At 40.1% G+C, this 21,919-nt stretch overlaps 1 protein-coding gene across 1 annotated transcript; it reads right to left on the bottom strand.

Annotated features, from left to right (window-relative positions):
• Window positions 1-5,641: 5,641 nt before the first annotated feature.
• On the bottom strand, window positions 5,642-19,751 carry usp46 (ubiquitin specific peptidase 46). The gene is made up of 9 exons (XM_006790203.3): window positions 19,411-19,751; window positions 16,138-16,218; window positions 15,536-15,749; window positions 12,309-12,547; window positions 11,755-11,831; window positions 11,570-11,653; window positions 11,291-11,488; window positions 8,121-8,199; window positions 5,642-8,027 (listed from the first exon to the last, which is right to left on the bottom strand). Exons 1-9 carry the CDS (start codon window positions 19,444-19,446, stop codon window positions 7,926-7,928), a joined length of 1,110 nt encoding a protein of 369 aa, XP_006790266.1. The 5' UTR covers window positions 19,447-19,751; the 3' UTR covers window positions 5,642-7,925.
• Between the last annotated feature and the right edge of the window lie 2,168 nt (window positions 19,752-21,919).

The raw sequence follows: 21,919 nt of genomic DNA, 5'->3' as shown, positions 1-21,919 counted from the left end.
TAGTTTCTCGCGGAAAAGTCATGCAGTTACTTTGACACAAATATGAGAAGTTTCCACTTTCTGAGACAGTGTGCTAATTTGCTTTACGCCTCATTTTTAAGTCATTTACTCTCTTTCTCACTAATGCTTTCTGCGTCCAGGCTGCGTTTGTTATAAAAACACAACTGATGCCATTTTTGAAGGTTGCCAGCACATTCTGAAAAGGCCACCTCCCACGCATATGACTAAAACTGATGTACGATTTGTTGAACTTCATTTCTACTGAACAAAATTTAGTAGTTTTAGAAAAGGTTCAGTGTCACCGGCTCATTATTTCCTGGCTGTTATCAACTCTCATATTTAGACTTTCAAATAGTATGTTACTAAAATTATCAGTATTTTATGGAGATTTTCAAAGCAACCTCTGGACTGGTGTAATGTATAGTGCTTCAAAATTCTCTCAAGTTTCTCTCGTTCAGATTGTTCATTTGCTATATTAACAGTTTTTAGCTGTTACTGATCTGATTTTTGTTTGATAAGAAAAATGAAATAACCAAGCTCTTAGGGGCTTAATATGAGAGTCTATGTGAGTTGTTGTGAGTGACCATCTAGCACAGAAGAATGTGAACAACCAGCACAAAAGAAAGCATAAATTTTAGTTTTTAATTAAAACATTTTTAACATTTTTTTTTTTTAGCTTAAATTATGCACTAAATCAAAATAAATGTCAAACAGCCTTGAGACCAGTTTAAAAAAGAAAGAGCTTTTTGTCCTCAAGGGTTCATAAACACCATCTAATATATTATGTAACAAATAGGCTGCATTTGTAGAAAAGCCCTGCGAAGAAAAAACAAAACAAAAAAATGTATAATGCCTTTATTATTTTTGTATGTGTTGTAGTATTACGCTGCTAATGAATTTGCTGTTCTGCATCAAGTCACCACAAAATAATCAGTAAGCACCTACATGTCATAAAATGGCAAGATAATCTCTGGAAAATAAGATAAAGTTTATTAATCCCATTGGGGGAAATGTGCACGGCTGGATAAATTCTTGTACAGGCAGAAGTTATTTCAGGTGATCCTAAATGTAAAACAAACACTTGGAATTTAATGGGTATGTGCCAGTGGGAAATGACAAGCAGAGGTATGAGGTAAGCCAATTAAACTAATTAACAATAACAATAGAATGTGGCAAATGGACACAGATTAAGACAATTAGTATCATGTAGTCAGGATTGTGAGACGACTATATCTGGAACTGTACACCAACGGTTATGCAATACACAATTTCAAAAAGCCGTTAAGGAGACTTATCCCGCTAATTTTCTGCTCCCTGCTATTGTTCTTAGACTCTACTATAGTAGCTTTGCATGATTCACGGTGAAAATAATCCGTATTTATCTTATACTTTGATGCAAAACTGACACTATATTGCCAAAAGTATTTTCTCGTCTCGTCTGCCTTCACACATGTATGAACTTTGGTAGCAACCCATTCTTAATCCATAGGTTTTAATATGATGTCAGGCCACCAAAAGCAGTTTGTAGATGCCTTTCGTTGTCTCTACTCCAACTCCCGTTGCTGCGTCCGGATGGATGACGGCTGCACAGATTTCTTCAAGATCAATACTGGCATCCGACAAGGATGCGTGCTATCCCCTTTCCTCTTCCTGTTGGTAATTGACTTCATCATGCGACGATCAGTTGACCAAGCTGGCATCGGTGTGCCCTGGCACGAAGCGCGTAATCTCACTGACTTGGACTTCGCAGATGACATCGCCCTGCTGGGCTCGACTCAGGAAGATCTCCAAAAGTTGACCGCGGCCCTGCAGAGGGAGGCGACGAAAGTTGGATTAAGAATCAGCGCCAAAAAAACCAAGGTACTCCGAGTTGGCTATGCACGTGCCCGCATTCCTGTCATGATCAACCAACAACGTGCTGAAGAGGTGGAGAATTTTACATATCTTGGCAGCATCATCTCGAATGACGGGGTCTCTGATCGGGATGTCGACGCCAGAGTAGGGAAGGCAGTTGGTGTCCTGCGGTGTCTCCAACCTATTTGGAACTCGACCTCCCTGAATGTTAGGGTCAAGATCAGACTACTGAACTCTATCGTCTTCCCTACTGCACTTTACGCTAGTGAAACCTGGCGCTCAACAATTGCAATTATTCAACACCTGAACGTGCTTCAACAACGTGGCCTGCGGCGAATCCTGAGAATTTCCTACCGGGACCGAATAACAAATGAGGAGGTCCTACGAAGAGCAGGCACCCGCCCATTAGCCGATGTTGTTGCAGAAAGGCGCTTCCGCTTTGCGGGCCATATTTTACGCCTACCCCCTCATCGCCCAGCTAAGATTGCCATGACATGGCGTCCACGCACTGGCAGGCGAAAGCAAGGCCGACCAAAGACCACATGGCGTCGAACATTCATGGACGATCTGAGAACTGTCGACATTGCCTGGGACGAAGCTGAAGCAGTCGCTGCTGACCGACATCGATGGAGATCACTAGCTGCCCGATGCGTCGCCCGGCGTAGGAGGAACTAAGTCTAAGTAAGGCCACCAAAACAGCTTTCCACAAGGTTTAAGAGAGTGTCTATGGGAATTTTTGACCATTCTTCCGGAATTACATTTTTTAAGTCAGACACTGCTGTTGGACGAGAAGGCCTGGCTAGCATTCTCCGATGTTCAATCTCCAATGTTCTCTTGGGCCAGTCAGCTTCTTCCACACTCACCTTTATGGACCTTGCTTTGTGCACTGATGTGCAGTCATGTTTGAACAGGAAAGAGACATCCCAAAAACTGTTCCCACAAAGTTGGGAGGATGAAATTGTCCAAAATGTCTTGGTATGCTAAATCATAAGAATTCCTTTCACTGGAAACGAGGGGCTGAGTTAAACTCCTGAAAAACAACCCCACACCTTAATCTTCCGTCAGCAAAACTTTATACTTAGCACAATGCAGTCAGACAAGTACCGTTCTCCTGGCAACCACCAAACCCAGACTCGCCACACGGAGAAGCATGATTTAATGACTGGACTTGGTGCATCCTGAAAACAACCCATTCTTTGAAAAATGTTTGTAGAAGCAGTCTGCATGCCTAGGTGCTTTATTTTATATACCTGCGGCCATAAAAGTGATTCGTTTGGATGAGTGAGTGAATACTTTTGACAATATAGTGTAGTTTGTCTTTTAGTTCCATTCAGTTTAAGCAAACTTGTATCGATTGGTCAACCTTAACAAACTGAAGACTTGAACAGCAGGTGGGTGGAGGTGTCATGCTGACAACCAGAGCTGTATGCATAAGATTATTGAAAAATTGTGCAAAACTGAGCATTTAAACCAGTCTGAACCCTGAGCTTTGAAGGAATACCCGTCTCTCTGTTTATCTGTTGCATTAAATGTCTAATACACAGTTAGCTTATTAATATCAGTGTGTCATATCTAATAAAATACAAATGTCAAACATTTTATATAAAAGTTAGGCAACTGTGACACATTAGGCTGAACAAGTTAAACACAGGTAAATGCTGCAGCTGTCTCCTGTGTTTCCTCGTTGGATGCAGACTCAGTGAAAGCAGGTAGGGAGGCAGAAGGAAACAAGTGGAAATATAAACAGAGAGAAGACTGTGCCAGACTGCTGACAGCAGCTGTACTTTGCCTCCCGAGGGATTAGCTGAGATTTCAGGGTGACTGAGAGGACACTGAGCTGATAGCTGGTTAGACAAGCGCACTGTCTAATTTTCAAAGAAAACCAAAACAAACAGGAAGTTTCTTTCAGACTAAGATATGATGTGGACAGAGCCGGCTACTGTAGAGGTGATGAGTGATCTACCCAGTTAGTTTATTCTTCTGATAAATATGTGGTATTGATCTCCGGGCTTATCTCATTGTTCATACAAACTGTTATCAATTCTGTGGTCTAATATTAAATTATCATGTAGTAACAAATTTAAAGATGATCCTAATATCTTGCTACTGATGGGTGCTCTCACTGTGAAGATAAAAAAAGATGGCTAAATGGATTTGTAAAAACAGAAAAAGATAGAAAAACATACTTTTTTTTTAAAAAAAATGCAAAAACATTGTTGAAAGTGTTATTGAAACTGTCTGCAAAAATAACACAATGATAGGTATGTCTAAGTAGCCTAAAGGGAATAAGTGCTTGAAAAAAGTGCTTGTATGAATGGGTGAAGATTCAGATTCAGCTGAGCCAAATCCATGACACTATACCTTTGCTCTGAGGTAATCATAGATTTACAAGTGTGTACAGAAGTATGATCTTGCTGACTGTTTTTATTTGTCCATCTTTGCAACAATACTATTGCTCTGGTGTTATATTTATCCAGTTCAAATGACCTGAACTCTTATGAAATCCATGACACTTGTAATACAATACTGTAATATTGTATAATAACTTAGTGCTCTTTTTATTTATGTTAATTCCAGACATCTTTTTTTCCTGAAACAACCCACCTGAAGTGGGATTGGTGCATGGGAAATGAGAGTGGGATGTTTACTGAGATGTGACTCAGAGTGTTTATTTTGCTATCTCGGCAAACGGGGTTAAGGTTTTTGATATCGTTAGCGTGCGTAAATGTCATTCAATGTTTTGAATCAATTCTGATAAAACCTTGTAGGAGTGTAGAGTGGGGTCATGTTAACAGTCTATTAGAAATTGCCTTACATCCAACAAGGTCTTCAAGTTCAATGTGATGATTTATTGGTCAAAGATTGTAGATTTTTGTCATAGCTTAACAAAGATCAAACTATGATCCTTACAAGTTTGGTGTGTGTTGTCAACATATAGAAGTTACCATGTAAAGATTTGATTTTACATTTGACCTCTCTTTAAGGGTTGATTGATTGAGCTGAATGTGAAAATGCTAATAATGATATTTAGAAAAAATAAAATAAAACTTGTTTTCTTACTTACTGCTTGTATTTATATTAAGAACATATAGGCCTACAGGGAGTGATATATGGGGATTCTAAATACAGTATTACGCAAGACCTCTGACCTCTTCTTCAAGGTCAGATAAGGTCAAACTTTTTTTAGTTCAAAATTTTATAAAATATCTTATCTTTAAAACTCTGCTTGAAATTCGAGTGCCGTTGTCTTGTCAACATGGAAGAAATATATCTGTATGTGGGAATCCTAAATATGTCACACTGGACCTCTAATCTCAGTTTTACATTTCATATGCCTCTCTTTCAAGTTGATGAGCTGCCTATTTAGAAATATATTGTAGTGTGTTATATAATAAGCTCAAGTTATGTATGTCAAGTTATGTAAGAATTGATATTAATCATCCATTACCCAACCCTACATACTGTTAGTGTAATGAAAGTAAAGATTTTACTGCACTACAAACTTATTAAAGTACATTTTAAAAAGAACTAAGAGGACATAAATAAATACAAAATTAAATACTATTACCTTTAAAGTAAATACTGACCAAAGAGCGAGCCATCTTACAGGAAGTGTGTGCTCTCTGAGTGCTTCTTGTTATAGCCTTTATGAATGCCTTATTTCCTAAATAAGCAAACATACTCAGGAAATCCAAGTAAACTTAAAAATGGAATAAAAACTGATGAGGACTGGTCAGCTGACACGTATAGTGATGCAACAGAAGAATAAAATCAAACAATTCATAAACATTGTTGATAGCAATTTTTATTGAACAGAAGAAACTAACTCAAAGTGAGTGTGTTAGACTGTGGTTCATCATGTTAAAGCATTGAAGCTCATCATCGTCTAATAAAGTGCACTTTCAGTTAACTGCCAAACGGAGAGTCATCTCCTTCCCTCACACAAGTTCAGTCAGGTCCCACACGGTGCAGGACTCTCTGCACCTCAGCTCTTCTTGGTAGAACACCATCACAGTAAGATACATGAGACCAAGTGCAACGACTGAAAATCTCAGTAAGGGCGAGTGCATAAGTGTTAATGGAAGATCAGCACGTGAAAGAGTCTCTCTCTCATCACACCCGGGTCTGAAAAGTCTGCTATTCCAGCCACCGTTTTCTGCCCTGGCTCAGTTTAACCCAGTCGTTATCATAAAGCAGCAGATGGTGGCTTCTGCTCAGTACTCTGATTATGTAATCATGATTGTAAAACAGCACAGTATTTCTTTATTAACGGTTAACGCTAAGCTAAAATCTTTGCCATGAGCGTCTCTATGTTATCAGATCTCAACTTTAAAAAAATATTTAGCTATTCCCAGAAGTGTTTCTCTACATAATATATATGTACAGCTGCATCTTTACAAAGAAAATAATGTTCTGTTAAAGACTGTTGCAAGGTCAGACTCCAGTTTTGGCACGTGTTCGTCATGACTTCACCCAGAAAACAGACTACGTGGATGAGACAGCAGAAACGAGCGCATTCAACACGCCTCTCATGTACAAACACAGACACTAACCTAACATAAGTCCTATTCCTACGTCTTATTTATAACGAGATGTATTTGCGATGGTAATTCCCTCGGATGTGGAGCAAACAGGAATGTTGTTCACATGAATACAAAGTGTTTGATGTTGCGCTAGAGAAAAAAAGCGCCAGAGAGATCATTTACAGTACTGGGGAAATCGTATCAATCACCATTAAATTTGAAGAGATTTTCAGGATTGCAGTGTGCTACATAGGACACGCACACATCATCAAAGTCAGAGACAGATTAAAAGAAAATGCCTAAGCCATAATTCACCATAGAAATGGAAAAGAAAGGACAATGCAGTCCAAGGTTGCAAAGGGACACATAACAGAGGGGAAAAAACCAAACCAAACAGCACATCTACTACTCACAATTAAATGTGCTGTATTTTAATCTCACCGGGAAACATCACACTGGATACTTTCACCTCATATTGCACCGTTTTAGCTTTTTCAGTCAAAAGATTAGGCAGTAATGGGTCGTGTCTCTCTTGCGTCAAGTTAATCTCTTATTCCACATGTAAAATACAAAATTAAACCTAGCTTCTTCTTTTTTTTTTAACCCGTCCTATCAACTTGTGCGTTTCATGCACTTTATCCTTAACAGCCAGAGCTTAAACATACAGTATGAGCTCTCAAAAGAGCCTTTCACTTAATTACATTACTACTTTGTTACCAGCATTTCATATAAAAGTAATAAATATACCGAGTTCAATAAATAGGGGCGTTCCATGTGAATAACGTATAAAGATTCAGTGGATTTAAGTGAAAACAGCAGGAATTTTTTTTCCCCAATGTGTAGTGTTATGCGTGTAGTGTTTAAGTACTGATTGCTTCTGGTCAGACTAACAGGACAAAATAAAATCTACTACTGTCAACAGCTGACAGCTTTATATTTAGGTAGTTTAAAGCTTGTGAGTTCTCTCCAATTAGTGTTCAGATATTGCTTGAGAAATTAGAAATGCGTGAAATCTCTCAATGCGTATTATACAGTGTTTGTCTCCATCTTCATACATTTCTCATGCACCCACTAAAGACATAAATACACCAAAGCTCAGTTAAGGAAGGGGAATAGCCCTAATGGAAGGAAGTATGATTGGGTGGCACATCATGGAAGTAGATCTTATATATATACATAAAAATGATAAAGTACAATTTCTGAAACTATCTATATGTGTACCAAATCCTTCCTGGTTGAGAACACCAAGTGGCTGCTTGATGCAATGCCTTTTCCTCCCCGATCATGCTGTTGAGCATTTTTGCTTTTCATATTAAAGTGCAGTCCAAATGCAGGTGGCTAAAAGACAAGAATCAAAATAAAGAGAGTGACAGAGAAAAGAAACAGACGAGGTAAAACCCAGAGGGTGAGACTGGGGCAGAGGATTGGCACATACTTCAGAGAGGTCTGACTTGAGGAGGGGGAGCAGGATGGGATGGAGATGAAGAGTCTGTTAGGCTGAAGGTTAAAAAACAAAACAAATAAAGTCCTTCCTATCCTTCTCTAGCGTCACTCCCTGGATTGGTAGAAGAGGATGTATCCCGACTCAGAGTTCTTCGAGATATCTGAGGTAAGACCGTAAAACTCCTCAATAGCCTGGGCATCAATTTTCTGCACAACAGAGGTAAGATGAGGTTAAATGGCAATGCAAACAGAGGAGTCAAGGAACATTGAACAAATAGGCCAACACTAACAGTCACGCACCTCCACAATGTCATCATCAAACAGCAGCCAGAAGCCATGACTCTTCACTATAGTGATGTAATGACCTCGATTTGGGCCGCTGAGGAGACAAAAGACAAACATTGAAATCGTTAACTCTGCCCACGCGTACTTCCTCCTGTCGTTTGCACAAAATTAACCCACAATTGGCCACACGTGCACTCACTGCCATTTAATAGTGATTTCTTTTGGATGTTAATCATCTTTAAATTCAGTCTAGTGAGAAAAACAAAAACAAACACTTGAGGCACTTGGGAAATTCTGAGCAGCAACTTTATGTGGTTTGAGAGCTAATACCTTAAATCTGTGAAGATCCTGTAATAATATGAAGGAAGTGACTGCTCTTGGCCAGGTGCAACCACCACTTTTCAATTCATTTTTATTTATATAGTGCAAAATCACAACAACAGTCGCCTCAAGGCGCTTTATATTGTAAGGTAGACCCTACAATAATACATGCAGAGAAAAACCCAGCAATCATATGGCCCCCTATGAGCAAGCACTTTGGCGACAGTGGGAAGGAAAAACTCCCTTTTAACAGGAAGAAACCTCCAGCAGAACCAGGCTCAGGGAGGGGCGGCCATCTGCTGTGACCGGTTGGGGTGAGAGAAGGAAGACAAAATAAAAGGCATGCTAATCTTTTAGGACACATTCACGCCAAGTTTTAAAGTGTTACACTGTCCAGTTTGATCGGAGTATCAGGAATAAATTCAGTCTTTACAGATGCAACAAATTTTAAATGCACTCGACAAAGTGTGCACTTCTGCAAAGAGGAAGGAGAGAGCTGGCGACGCAAAGATTATAAAAGATGGACATAGGCACTGTGATGTAAGGAAGTCAGGTTTTATTGCCTCAGTGTTAACATTTTTCTGGAAAAAGAAGTGGTTCAGTTACCAGACAATCTGAACTTTGTGCGCCACAATCTGGTGGTGAAGCCCAGCAGAGAGCTCCCATTTACAGCTGCCTTCGTGGACACCCACCTGCCAGTTAAAGCAGCTACACCCACAATATTGCAAACAAGAAGACTTCACAGATTTTAAATTAGTAAATTATGTAAGGTCCTTAACAGCTGCTGAAGAGGAAATTCGTTGCAGGGTGCAAAACTGTTTCTGTACAAGGCTGTAAACATGTTTACATCTGCTGTTCACTCCGGTCAGCTGAGCAGCTGTTGCTCTCGGTCCCTAAACTAGCCGAGCTTTCTCTATTGTGGTCCTGAAGCTTTGGAATGATCCTCCTCTTCACATTAGGCAATCTACTTCAGTGGTGGTCTTTAAATCCAGGTTACAAACGTGTTTTTATTTGCTGGCTTTGGACTCAGTGGATAACTGACACTGCTAATGCTTTGTTATTTTATTTATTATTCTTATTTTACTTTTTTTAAAATTTCTCATGTACAGCACTTTGGTTGGGCATGTGTTGTTTTTAAAGTGCTATATAAATAAAATTATGGTATGTTGTGAAACTGAGGATTTGGAATGGGAGCCTATGGGACTGACTCAGTTTTAGTTTTTACTTCATATTTCACTTCTCAGCTTGTGCTGGTTGAAAATTATGGCTGGGCCATATTATACCGTTCACGGTAATACCGATATAATGTTGGGCAACAATAAGAAAATGAAATATCGCGATAGAATATGGGTAAAACGCGCATGCGCAGTGCCTTTGTTTTCATACGCCCATGGTAGAAAAAGCATGGCGGAGAATGAGAAGGGTGAATGCGGGTCGTTGAATGAAACGGATGAACCAGAATTGGTTTGTAAAAATGCTGCAACTTCAGTGGTGTGGAACTAGTTTAGCTTTCATCTGTCAGATACACTAAGCACTATTTTTGGTAGACCATGCTAGCGGGCCGTCGTTATTACCGTGTTTTTTGGAAAATACCACACACCTTAAATCAATCCTTTGATTTTTCTGAAAATCGACAGTGCCCCTTATGTATGAATTCTGGTTGTGTTTACTGACCTCAAAACAATTTTATGTCGTACACGGTGCTCGAAAATCTGTTTTAGCACAACTTTGCTAAGCTACGAAGCTGCACCGCTTGATGGATTGTCGGAGCATTACGGCTATCGTAGGCAGGCGCCTCGCGGAGTGATACGTACTGTGCTTCAACATAATATTACCGTATTGTCTGTATAACCTCTTTAAGTTTTGTGGATATTATACATGGTTATCCTGAGGATATGTCGGCCAATTTCCACTGGAAATGCCTTTTGGTTAAACTGTCAGCAAGGAATTTGCATTTGCACTGTTAAATTTTATATAACTTTAATGCACATAAAAAACAGCTGCTTGTTTAAGTGAAAATACATTGATGGGGTTTTTTTTTGCACTAATAAAGTTGTGGAGTTGTAAAGTATTTTGTCTAGTGTCAATTATATCGTCAGCAGACTTCATTTTTTTTATGAATAAATACTTTATCTTAGAAGTATTTTATTTTAAAATGCAAAGTATGCTTTTTAAAATAAAAACCTATTAGTGTGGATTTACCCAGAGACCTGAAGCCTGAACTATAAAACAGGATGTGGGACTTAGCGAGGTAACTGCAGGTTTAACCCCTGATTTTCAGGAAGATGGTTCCCTTTTTACTGAGGTACATCTCTGTGGTCATTTGTGTTGCAGATGTAACCAGCTCTGTAGCAGGTTACGCTGGCAATAAGAGATCAACAGGCATGAAATCACCTCCCACTGACCAATTGATTCACCAGAAAATAACATTATGATTCCTGGAAGATCCCTCAAACCTCTGAGCAAGGATATCAGCAGGGTCTAAAGTTTTTCAGCAGTTTCTAAAGTCTCTGTCTTTCTCTGATGACGCAGATTGGGAAAGCCTAGGTTGACTTACGAAGCTCTTTGAGTAACTGCTTAGCCTGATTGCTAACGTTGGGGCAGGTGAAGCCAGATAAGGAAAAATATCCTGGCAATGTTGAATTTGTTTCATAGTGCGGGGTTCTCGTTCCACTGTCTTTATGGGTCAGCTGAAAAAACGTAAAGTCTTATCAGTGAGTTGGTAGAGGCGTAAAAAAATTAACCGTGTTATTTTTTTAAATTCCAAAACATGACACAATAGCAGCCTTACATATCTACTTTTACCAGGTGTGACAAGATCCATCACACATACTTTTGCTATATGTATAATAAGTATACTATACCTTCCACAGTGCACCACCACAGCTACTAGATCATACATGCGATCCAGGTTGACTGCATCCCCAGACGTGTTAAAGAGACGGAGTTCTAATGGGAAAACCACCCGATAGGACAGCTTGGTGTAGCGGTGCAGCTGCTCCATGTACTTAAACCTCTTGAGGTGTAGCGCCAGGATCATAGGAAGTTTCTTCACACGCATCCTGCAGTGAAGAATACATGGTTAGGAAGGAGCCTTTCTGCAGGAACATAACACTGGTGATCAAACGGAGTGCTTTACTGACCGTTTCTGTGCTTCCTGCTTGCTGCAGCATGTCTCACAGTAGTATTTGTATTCACTGCACAAAGTCTCTGTGTTACTAAAGTCCCTGGAGGAACAAGCAGACCACAGGAGGCTCAATTACTGAGTCTCACTCACACCAAAGGGAATATGTCAGCTCCGTCTGAATGTATAATAAATCAATACTACCTGAGACAGTGTGTTATTGATGTGTTCTGCTCTACATCCACAGAAAGATCCAGAAAATCCTCATCTTTGCTGCTCACCTGACAGACAGCGAGAGACACCGATGTAACTCATCTATTGTTACACTGACAGAGTCAGTGAGACTAAGCCTGCTGTTCTGTGACAGAACAGCCACCCGCCCACACCTACACACACTCAGCCAGTCTTTGAAATGCTTATTTGACTGAATGGCTTTTGTCTCTGCACCCTGCATCGCCTTGGTGTTTTGCAGGGGTTGTTCTGGGCAACCTGTCCCACTCCTTGCCCTCAAAAAAGGTGAGGACAAAACCTCAGACGGCCCTGACGTAAACCGGGTGGTCAGAGCTCCTCAGAAGCTCTCACTGATTCTCTTTTTTTTTTCTTCCCCATGTCTCTCAGTACCTTTGCAAAGAGCTAATCCCCTTTTCAGACTTATTCAGGTGAGATCTTTTGTTTGCGCACCAGAAAATCCATTACCAGATAGCACAAACTACCTCTCTAATAAACTCACGGTGTAGAAAAACCAGGAGCATACATACTGTTTCACAGTTGAGGCAGCGCGTCTCATTGGTCAGTGTGCCTTGAAAGATATCGTGGACCCACGTGGGCTCCGTCTTGTTCTCAGTCTCAGCCTCGGTGGTGACGGCGGTGCCATTGTTCTTGAGGCGCCCGTTCTGCTTTTCCTGCTTTTTCTCCTCTTGCAGAATATCAGCCACGGTGTTCAGCAGGTAGTTGAGGAATTCGTGTGCATCTTGTTGCATGTAGTTGTCAAACAGATCTGGAAGGAGACAGAGATAAATGCATACAACTTCAACTTCCTGTGGAAATAAATAGAAATACATAATATTTATACCACGCTGGGCCTAAAGGAGGCTGTTATTTAAACCTATGCATCAATTTAAACATCTGAAAGCTTAATAGATCAGTGCTACAGATAAAGGACTGAACCACAGCTATTCAATAAGCCCCCCAAAAAAGGACCAATAAGGTTGTAACTGTTACCATAAAGCAGGCGCTTGGGAGAAGCAGCTAGCCTAGATCTGTATATATTAGCAAAATTTGCCCTAATCCATCTCTAAAGCTAGCTTTTTAGCAAATTAAACCTTATTTTAAAGAATAAGTTTCTGAGTCCGTTGCTCCCAGGCTCCTAACTCCTCAAAATATACTTTTTTTCTATAGAATACCGTAAAAACTAAATGAAAAGTTTTCAACAATAACAAGTGCACCAGTATAGATAAAGAAGTGGTAGACCAGTATTGACTGGTTCTTTCTATGTTACATCAGGGGAAGTAACAGCCGTTGTAGTTGTGAAAACTACAGGTGTGATTAATAACAGTAATAACTGCTGGTTCATTGGCACAAGCAGAAAACAGCTGTCATTACAGTGATTTGTTACACCTGCATTACTCCCACTGCGATGCTGCACTTTGAAAATGTCTTGACATGTTGTAAGTAAAATCAGCAGGGTTTATTTATAATAAAAACACCCATACACATTCTTTGTTTTAACAGATCTGTATATAAGGGGGGAAAATGAGAAAGGAATGGTGGCGGCTGCCGAGGGGGAAGAAAAAAACGTCCAGAGATGAGCCAGCTGACCAAAGCTGGGTCTCAACAGAGATTGCATTGTTCATGCACATAAAGAGCTTCCTCAATATGGACAGCAGTGAACAGTCAGCCTTTCTGTCAGCTCTACTCTGAATGACCTTACCACCAACACGCACCTGCCTTTCACTTCAAATATTCAGACTGTAATGTAGCTCAAAAAGCACACAAAACTAAACCACAGCACTCAGCTCTCCATTTATGGACACGTGTGTGTGAAAGGATCCACATGACGGACACTTACGTCATTCTTCAACAAACTGTTTTAATGTTTTGAGCATATACATTTTGACAAGAAAAATTACTCTTCGGAGAAACTATTAATGCGAGACTCTTCTTCCAGTAATCCAGCACATAACACCAGAACACTAAAACTGGGACACCTCAATGGGATTAACCCCTTTTTATTTTTGTTTTTTTAAACAGCACCAGTGGCAGGCCCATTTTACGAGCGCTCTTTAAATGACCGTAACTCAGTTACCATTTGTGCTAGAGACACAATTCAAACGGTTTCAGCAAGAAAAAAAGGTGACCTTTAAGGAGATATTTGGTGTTTCATGGCAGCACAAAGCATTCACAAGGCACTGCTGTCTGAACACAGGAAGAAAAATCAGCTATGCACAGAGATTTCTATGTGCCTTTCATATTACTGTAGCTCCTCAACAATTTCGATGTAAAGAGAAATTTGAACGGTTCCTGAAAGAACTGAGATGAGATCCAAGTGCCCTTAACCCTTTAAGACCTACCATAGAACCAAGTCCGCTCTTTACATGTTGTAGTGCCATTTTTGGGAGCATTTCAAGTTGCTATACATCAATACAACCATTATAGCCCAAATTTTAATAATATGTATGCATTAAGTGCATAGTAATTACATAAATTGCAAGAAAGTGCAATAAACTACAAAAAAAATTGAAAATCGTTTTTGTTTTTTTAACATATATTTCTAGTTAGAGAAATTTAAGAGGCTTATCCCTCAAAACTGTAAATACAAAAAAGTTGCACAAAATAGTTTCCCACCACAGGAAATTTATTTTGAGTGTCTTCATAGTTTTATTTTTGAAATACACCAATTTTTATATACTGCAGGAAAAACAAAAATAAATATTATAGTGCAAATTTGCGAAAAAGCAGCATATGCATCAAAATAAACTATTTCCAGCAGTGCAATTTGAGTCCTAAGCATCCCAGAAATGACAGAAAGTCATAAAGTCAAACATAACTTTAAAAAAAAACAAAACAGTATAGGCTCATGAGGCCCTGATGGTAAAAAAACTACATTTCCGCGAAAATGACGTCACTTCCGGTTTCGGGCAGGTAATGGCGGACATGCGATAGTTCACGCTGACGTCTATTCTAATGTAGGAAGTGGTATGAACAGCTGATCGGATCGGCAAAGCGTGTTTCTGAAATATTATGTTTTTGTTGCTGCAAGCGCTTTTTATGCAGTTTTTGCAAAGCTATATGTGGAAGGAAACCGTGACCTAGGACAAGCTGATGGCATAAGATGTAAGTACAACTCCTCCGGTTTCATATGCAAAAAAAAAAATTACTGTGCTAGCTTACGTGGTTGCAGTTCTACAAGGATTTAAAAGTAGTTGCGCAAAACAGAGAGTGCCCGCTCAGACCGGTTATAAAGGGTTAAACTTCGTGTTATCAGAATATGGGGGTACTTGTTGCTTTGGGAAAGTGACAAATTACTTAGCAAATATTTAAAAGGTGCTTCTATGCAAAGTGGCCAAGTACTTTGTGACAAATAACTAAAAACCTCCAGTGAGGTTTTCATCCCAGGAACAAACTCCAACTAGGCTGACGGTAGTCCTTGTTCGGGCAGAAAGGGTTGGCGAACTTTGAAAATAAGATCTTGAGCACGGTCCAATACTTGACCAACATTACTTCTGGACACGCATGTAGAAGAATAAAGTGTTCATGCAATTCTTGGCAATTGGGAAAAAAACAAAAACAAACACACACACACAAAAAAAAATGTTTATATTTTTTACCACAAGGTCCATTATCCAAAATATAAGGTTCGTGCAACTTCCTGCCACTGTAGATGGAGTAGACCTCACAGTTCTTATTCTTTTTCTGTGTTCATACAATTCCAGCACATGATATAACAAAGGCAGACTGTGAAACTTTCATTATGATGTATGCTCACCATTCTCCTTCCGTAGGCGGGAGATGAATTTCTTGGGCGGTATGACGCCAACTTTTTTCTTCTGCGTGGCAATGGAGTGGAAGAGGTCAGCCAGGCACGTGAGCAGGTTCTCTTTCTTCTTCTGCTGGGCTTTGTACGCCAGCACATTCTCCCGGAAAGGCCGGCAGAAGTACAGAGCCTGGAGCACTGAGTTACAGTAACATGTGTTTCCAAACTGAGGGAGAAAACCACAGGGAGACATCGACACAAAACCGTGATGAGGATGAGGAAGCGATTTAAAACAAAGACTCGAATATTTCTTTTAGTTTATCTGTTAATAGCTCGTGGAAAAACGCCAGTGTGTTCTATTGTTATTATCCATTCGGCAGACACAGTGTCTAGAGCGTTGAGAAACTTGTGTGTTTACATAAATGTCTCATTAAGGAAACAGAACATCCCCGTTTGGCCAAGAGTCTCACAAACAACATTGTTACCTCGAATACCCGCCGACCAGTCGAGGACATGACTCACTGCGGTCCCGTGGCATTTTGTTTTGAAAAATGACACCACTGTTGTTTGGCAATGGCTTTTGTTAATGCAAGCGAGGATTTAGTGATACTCACATTGACCAATCCGAAGTAGTGTTCGTTGATTGGGAATTGCTCCGGGCCGATGTCTTTCTCCAGAGCAGAGGCATTGGTGCCCTGAGAGGACAAAACACGAGACGCTCTGTCATCGTAATCATCTCATATTCCATTTGAATCATTTCAGTAGATTTCAGTGACAGACTTATTTGCTTAGTCCGGTGTGTGAATATACAGGCAAATGAATATGGAAATGATGCATCGTCAAGGGCCAGGAGCAGCTATACATCTGCAGCCATGAGGCAAAACAAAACTGACTTTTTCTGTAATTAATAAAATGATTCTTTCTAGAAAATTTAAAAATCTCAATTTCCTGCAGAAAGCACACACTTCCGCACATCTTGCTTCCTTTCGTCAGAACAACAAGTCATGTCAATGTAGAAAACGGATATAGTCTAAATAGGTAGACCCGTATCAAAAGTCGGGACTCTTGCTGCACCCAATTGCTGAGACAGAGCACTTATCTCTTGTCAGAGCTCAAAGCTTTTTCAAATGAATCACAGCTTTGTTGAGTGAACACAGCAGACAATTTAGGTTGGGGAAAGCTTTGACTTCTAATGACTGTCATTTCTCATCTGTCAAAGCAAACAATGGATACCCGTCTGTCCGGCTTACCACTTCCAGTCTCCAATGTTTTGGGAAACATGCAGGTCCCAGGAGAGACGAATTACCAAGGAGAATCCACACATGAAATATCCATCCAACCTTTACTGACATCTGAAGCCACACTTGGAAATTTGAGCTCCTCCTGATAACAGGAAGCGGGCAGTGGTATTGTTAATTTAGAAAGGAATAAATTCTTAAAGGAGACATATTATGCTCCTTTCTACATATTTTTTTGATTAAGGCAGAAGCTTGAAATAACAATTATTCATCTAACACTGAAGGTGCATTGTTGCTTCACAGCAAGAAGGTTCCTAATTTGAACTTGTTGCCCTGCATGTGTGCAGTCTACATGTTCTCCTTACTCCTGCACGAGTTTTCTCCAGGTACTTCGGCTTCCTTCCACAGTCCAAACATGTGCAATTTAGGTTAGTCTGTGTTAAGAAAAATCCATGGATACTACTAATAATAATGATAATATAATGACTGGTGCAATACACTACAGCATTTTATCTGCCCATATCCATCAGTGCGTCCTTAACTTGTAACATCTCGACTAGATTACTTAGTTAAGATTATTTAATAAATAGGGTTAGGGACCTACTGACTGGGGGATGCGCCGATCTGATATTTCGATCAGGATAAAAAAAAAAAAAAAAAAAAATTCACATAGCTGGAGTCGAGTGTTTTAACCGATGCATGAAACGATACATTTTTAGACATAAGTTGTAAAGGCCGCCGTTTTCTTTGCGAGTATTTATTACACGGCGTGCTGCGGGGAAAAGCCTATTCTAACGTTTGAGTCTAAGGTTTATTTTTTAGCACCTGTCGGCTCTTTTTTACTTCTCATCCGTAAATAATCTGCTCTTTCACGTGATTCAGTTTATTTTGAAAAAGTCTCAACAGGATCTTGAGCTTTATTGTGAAAGGCTTATGTGGAACATAAACAAGCGGACACACGATGCTGTTACCGTCGTTGTTGCTAACCACAACGCATAAAAACAGGTGCTTGTCCGTCCGTAGTGTGGTTATATCAAATATAAGAGAAAGAGAGAACTTTAAGAAATTAATATAGCCACTACAGTGACCATCAAAACGATCAAAAAATATTGCCGTAAACAGTTTATTTTGCGACACCACGAAACAAACGATAGCGTAAAATGAAACGATAGACGTTTTTATATCGTCATCCGATATATATCGTTATATCAAACAGCCCTAGCAATATTCATTTACCCATGTCTTATTATTAATCTCAGCTCTCTCTTTCACAATGTGTCTTTTGTCTTGTCTTCCTCCCTGAACTCAACACGTTGTGGCAGAAGGCTGCCCTTCCATGAGCCTGCTCCTGCTAGAGGGTTTTTTTCCTGTTAAAGGAGAGTTTTTCCTTCCCATTGTCACCAAGTGCTCATACTGTCTTTGCCTTACAATATAAAGTGCCTTGAGGTGTCTGGTATTGTGATTTTGTGCTCTATAAATAATACTGAACTATATATATGTGTAGATAGATCGATAGATCGATAGATAGATACAAAATATATATAGAAACAAAAGAAAAACACCACACATCCTGATGAGATATGGATTAATATATCAGCCTGTACAATCTAAGAACTCCAGCAGCTCTGACTGACACTGCAGGCTTTTCACATTAGCATCTAGTCTAAATAAAGCAAAGGCCACTGGCATTAGGCAGAGCCGTTTAAGTCTGTTCTTACCCACTCTTCACTGCCCCTGAACACACCAGGAGCACAGATTAGTGCAGATTCCTGCTCTATGCTACCAGGATGTAACCGGTCCTTTGCTGCAGCACCACATTATGCAATCACACCAAGCTGTCAAAGGCAGCACGCTCCCCCCCATCCCTCTTGTCAATCACCGGTGACAACTATACAAACTGTACATTGTGTTGTCTTGCCAGGATGCAACACACAATGAAAATGCTCCAGGTGTTCTGGGAATCCATCCTACCTGACAAACCATCCTACCCATTGTTTCTGCGTATGGGCACAACACGAATTTAAGTGGCAAACCGTCCTACCTTTGTGAATGTGACCTACAAGCATACTTTAACAGCTAAAATTAAGTGGCAAATCGTCCTACCTTTGTTAATAAGATCTAGAAACATACTCTGATGGGTAAAATGAAGTGCCAAACCATGCTACCTTTGTGAATGTGACCTACAAACATACTTTAACGGGTAAAATGAAGTGGCAAACCGTCCTGGCTTTATGAATATAAGCTACAGCATACTGTGATGGGCAAAGTTAAGTTGCAAACCGTCATACCTAGTTAAATTTGTGGTGGAATTACTCTGTGACAGCAGAAATGTGCATAAACTACTTACGGTAGGACGTTTTGCCAAAGGAGGATGGTTTGTCAGAACACTGGCAAGCTTCAGCGTGCAAAGGCGCACAAAAGGGGCCCTGTCTGAGCGACAACTAACTAAAGTATGGGGCCACGATTTAAACTACTGTGTATACTCGTTTAAAAAAAAACCCTGCAGTGTGCACATTCTCTGGGTGCAGGTGGGAGGCGACTCATCACACATACACATATATACACACACACACACACACACACACACAGGTTCAGCACAGTGCCTGCAAGCGGATCGATATCAACACGGAAAAGCAGCGAGTTACTCACCATATTACAAATGGAGGCGATGTTTCTGACAGTCATTTAGTTTACAGTGTCCCCTTCACCGCCATCTTTATAAAATAAACATAGCAAGGCGACGCTGAGCAATGAAGTTAATTCGCAGTCGCGGCTGGAGGCCAGACTGCAACCTCAAGCGTCAGAAAGCAGGCAGAGAGACACGGAGCACCATGCAGCCGGCACGGAACTGAGGGGGACTCTCAGTGTGGACACGGCTGCATCCTCGCGCACATATCGAACACCCCTCAGCTGGAAAACGACAGTGCACGAGGAGACAGGCGAAAGTTGCAGGCAGCAGGTTGTTAGCAACGTCTAGGAAACGAGCCTGCTGTGTGAGGAAGCACTACAGTCCCGCCCACCAAGGGAAACCCCCGGACCTGATTGGTCCGGATTTAACCGAATTGATTGACGTGATAGAAGAGCCACATGCAGACATGCACAGTGGAGTTTAACTGAGCCGCAACCAATCATCTGCGATGATTTTGAGCAGGGATTTGTAGTTCGTTTTGTGATTTATGAAATTTAAAAGGACTGAAGGGTTTATGCAAAAAGCCTTCTGGTGACATAAAAACATATATTAGGCTTTATAACACGTACAAGTAATTCCCCCATAGAGAAGTGGTGTGAGGCAAAAATGATGTTTTCAGGTCTAACAACACAAACAGCACAGTCTTAAACCAGCAGCTTTTTTTTTTGCTATATGACACCTTTTGCTGCTGTCAATACTAGGGGTGCAAGGATACACAAAATTCACGGTTCGGTTCAATACTTTGGTGTTACGGTTCGATATTTTTTTGATACAAAAAAATGTTCATGCCTTTTTAATTTCCCATTTATTAAAATTATAAATATATATTTTAACTCAGAAGTACAGTTTTTAAATGTAATGTTGCTGAAACAACATAATAAAAAAAAAAAAATCTATCCGATTGTGAAATCACTCATCTTTGGCATCAACACGTTAACGAGCTAACTGCGCTAACGCACTAGTTCCCACCCATGTAATTGAGCATTGCGTGGCACATCCGACATACTGTTTTACTTTTGTCCATCAGGGTCATGCTTCACATGAAAACCAAGATAGTTCCAAACGCCAGATCTGAATGATGGTGGGGGAGGTTCAATTTCGGGTAGCGTTGAGGCAGTTGCCATGTTGCAACGAGCTTAGCTTCTGTCTTGCTAGCTTGCGCTGCGCTCAGTGGATCTGCACAGTGAACTCCACCTGAGCTCACTGCACAGGTGGACAGTGCAGTGAGCTCTCAACACAGACAGCATCGTCAGAAGAAAAGTTGATAAAATAAATAAAAAATGTTGTATTGTTCGATACATATTCGTACCGAACCGAAAGCACTGTATCGAACGGTTCAATATTGATACGAGTGTTGTTGCACCCCTAGTCAATACATATGTTTTAAGAGTAGTCGCTGTAGCTCAGAAGCTAGAGTGGTTCGCAAAAGGTCAGTGGTTTGATTCCTGCCTCATCTGGTCTGCATGTCCAAGTATCCTTGGGCAAGATACTGAACCCCGAGTTGTCCCAGATGCACCCACCAGTGTGTGAGTTAGTTAAAAGTACTTAAGCATAGAAAGAAAGTTATGAATGGGTAAAGACATTTGATTCCATTTCAATGCAATTTGACATTATAATATTAGAGAGGAAACCCAAACAATTAGATATGTATCTATGATCAAGCAACGGTGAGAAGGAAAAAGTCAGTTTTAACAGGAAGAAACCTGCAGCAGGACCAGTGTCAGGGTGGAGCAGCCATCTGCTGTGTCCTGTGGAAAGGAGCCAGAGTTCATGAATTACTAATGATTACATACAGTACTGGTGTATAAACACACAGGGAGTAAAAAATAGATGAGTAAAGAAGACATCCTCATTGCATCAAGAAAAGTACCTTAGCAGCCTAAACCTATTGCAGCGTAACTTAGTGATGGTTCTGGGTCACCTGATCTAGCCTTTACTATATACTTTATCAAAAAGGAAAGTTTTAAGTTTAATCTTAAAAGTAGACAGCATGTTTGTCATTTCCAAAGAAGAGGGACCTGATAGCTGAAGTTAGTGCAGCCTAGAAGCAATAAATGCATGGACAAGCTTTTCAGCATCAATTTGAGACAGGTTGTTTCTAAATATTAGAGATATTGTGCAAATGAATAAAGGGAGTTCTTCATATTTGTGTAATGTAGAAGCCGTAAGAAGATCATTATGTACAACATTCACTAGTACTGTTTCTGTGCTATGATGTATTTTAAATCCTGATTAAAATGCTTCAAATAAACTATTCCTTTGGAAATGATCAGTTAAAAGTCACAGTGATGGTTTAGAGGAAGACATTAAGTTAACTCAGAAAGATCAATTGGACAGAAAGCGTCTAAATAAAGAGTCCAATATCAGTAAATTTGAAAGTTGCTGTACTTAATGGCACATCCTTTTTCTTAAAAATTTAATTTTTAATCAAAACATTTATTGAAGTTGTTTTCCAGGCCAAATGAAGAT

Source organism: Neolamprologus brichardi, chromosome 23, assembly GCF_056152115.1.
Source record: "Neolamprologus brichardi isolate AB-2024 chromosome 23, ASM5615211v1, whole genome shotgun sequence".
Classification (NCBI taxonomy): Eukaryota; Metazoa; Chordata; class Actinopteri; order Cichliformes; family Cichlidae; genus Neolamprologus; species Neolamprologus brichardi.
This window is presented reverse-complemented; position numbering and strand designations above follow the sequence as displayed.

Coding starts and splice junctions, on each gene's coding strand:
- usp46 (XM_006790203.3), bottom strand. CDS start 19,446: ATGACTGTCAGAAACATCGCCTCCATTTGTAATATG. Junction 11,832..12,308: donor GCTGCCTCAACTGTGAAACA/GTATGTATGCTC, acceptor GCTGTCTGTCAG/GTGAGCAGCAAAGATGAGGA. Junction 11,489..11,569: donor AAGCAGGAAGCACAGAAACG/GTCAGTAAAGCA, acceptor TCTTCACTGCAG/GATGCGTGTGAAGAAACTTC.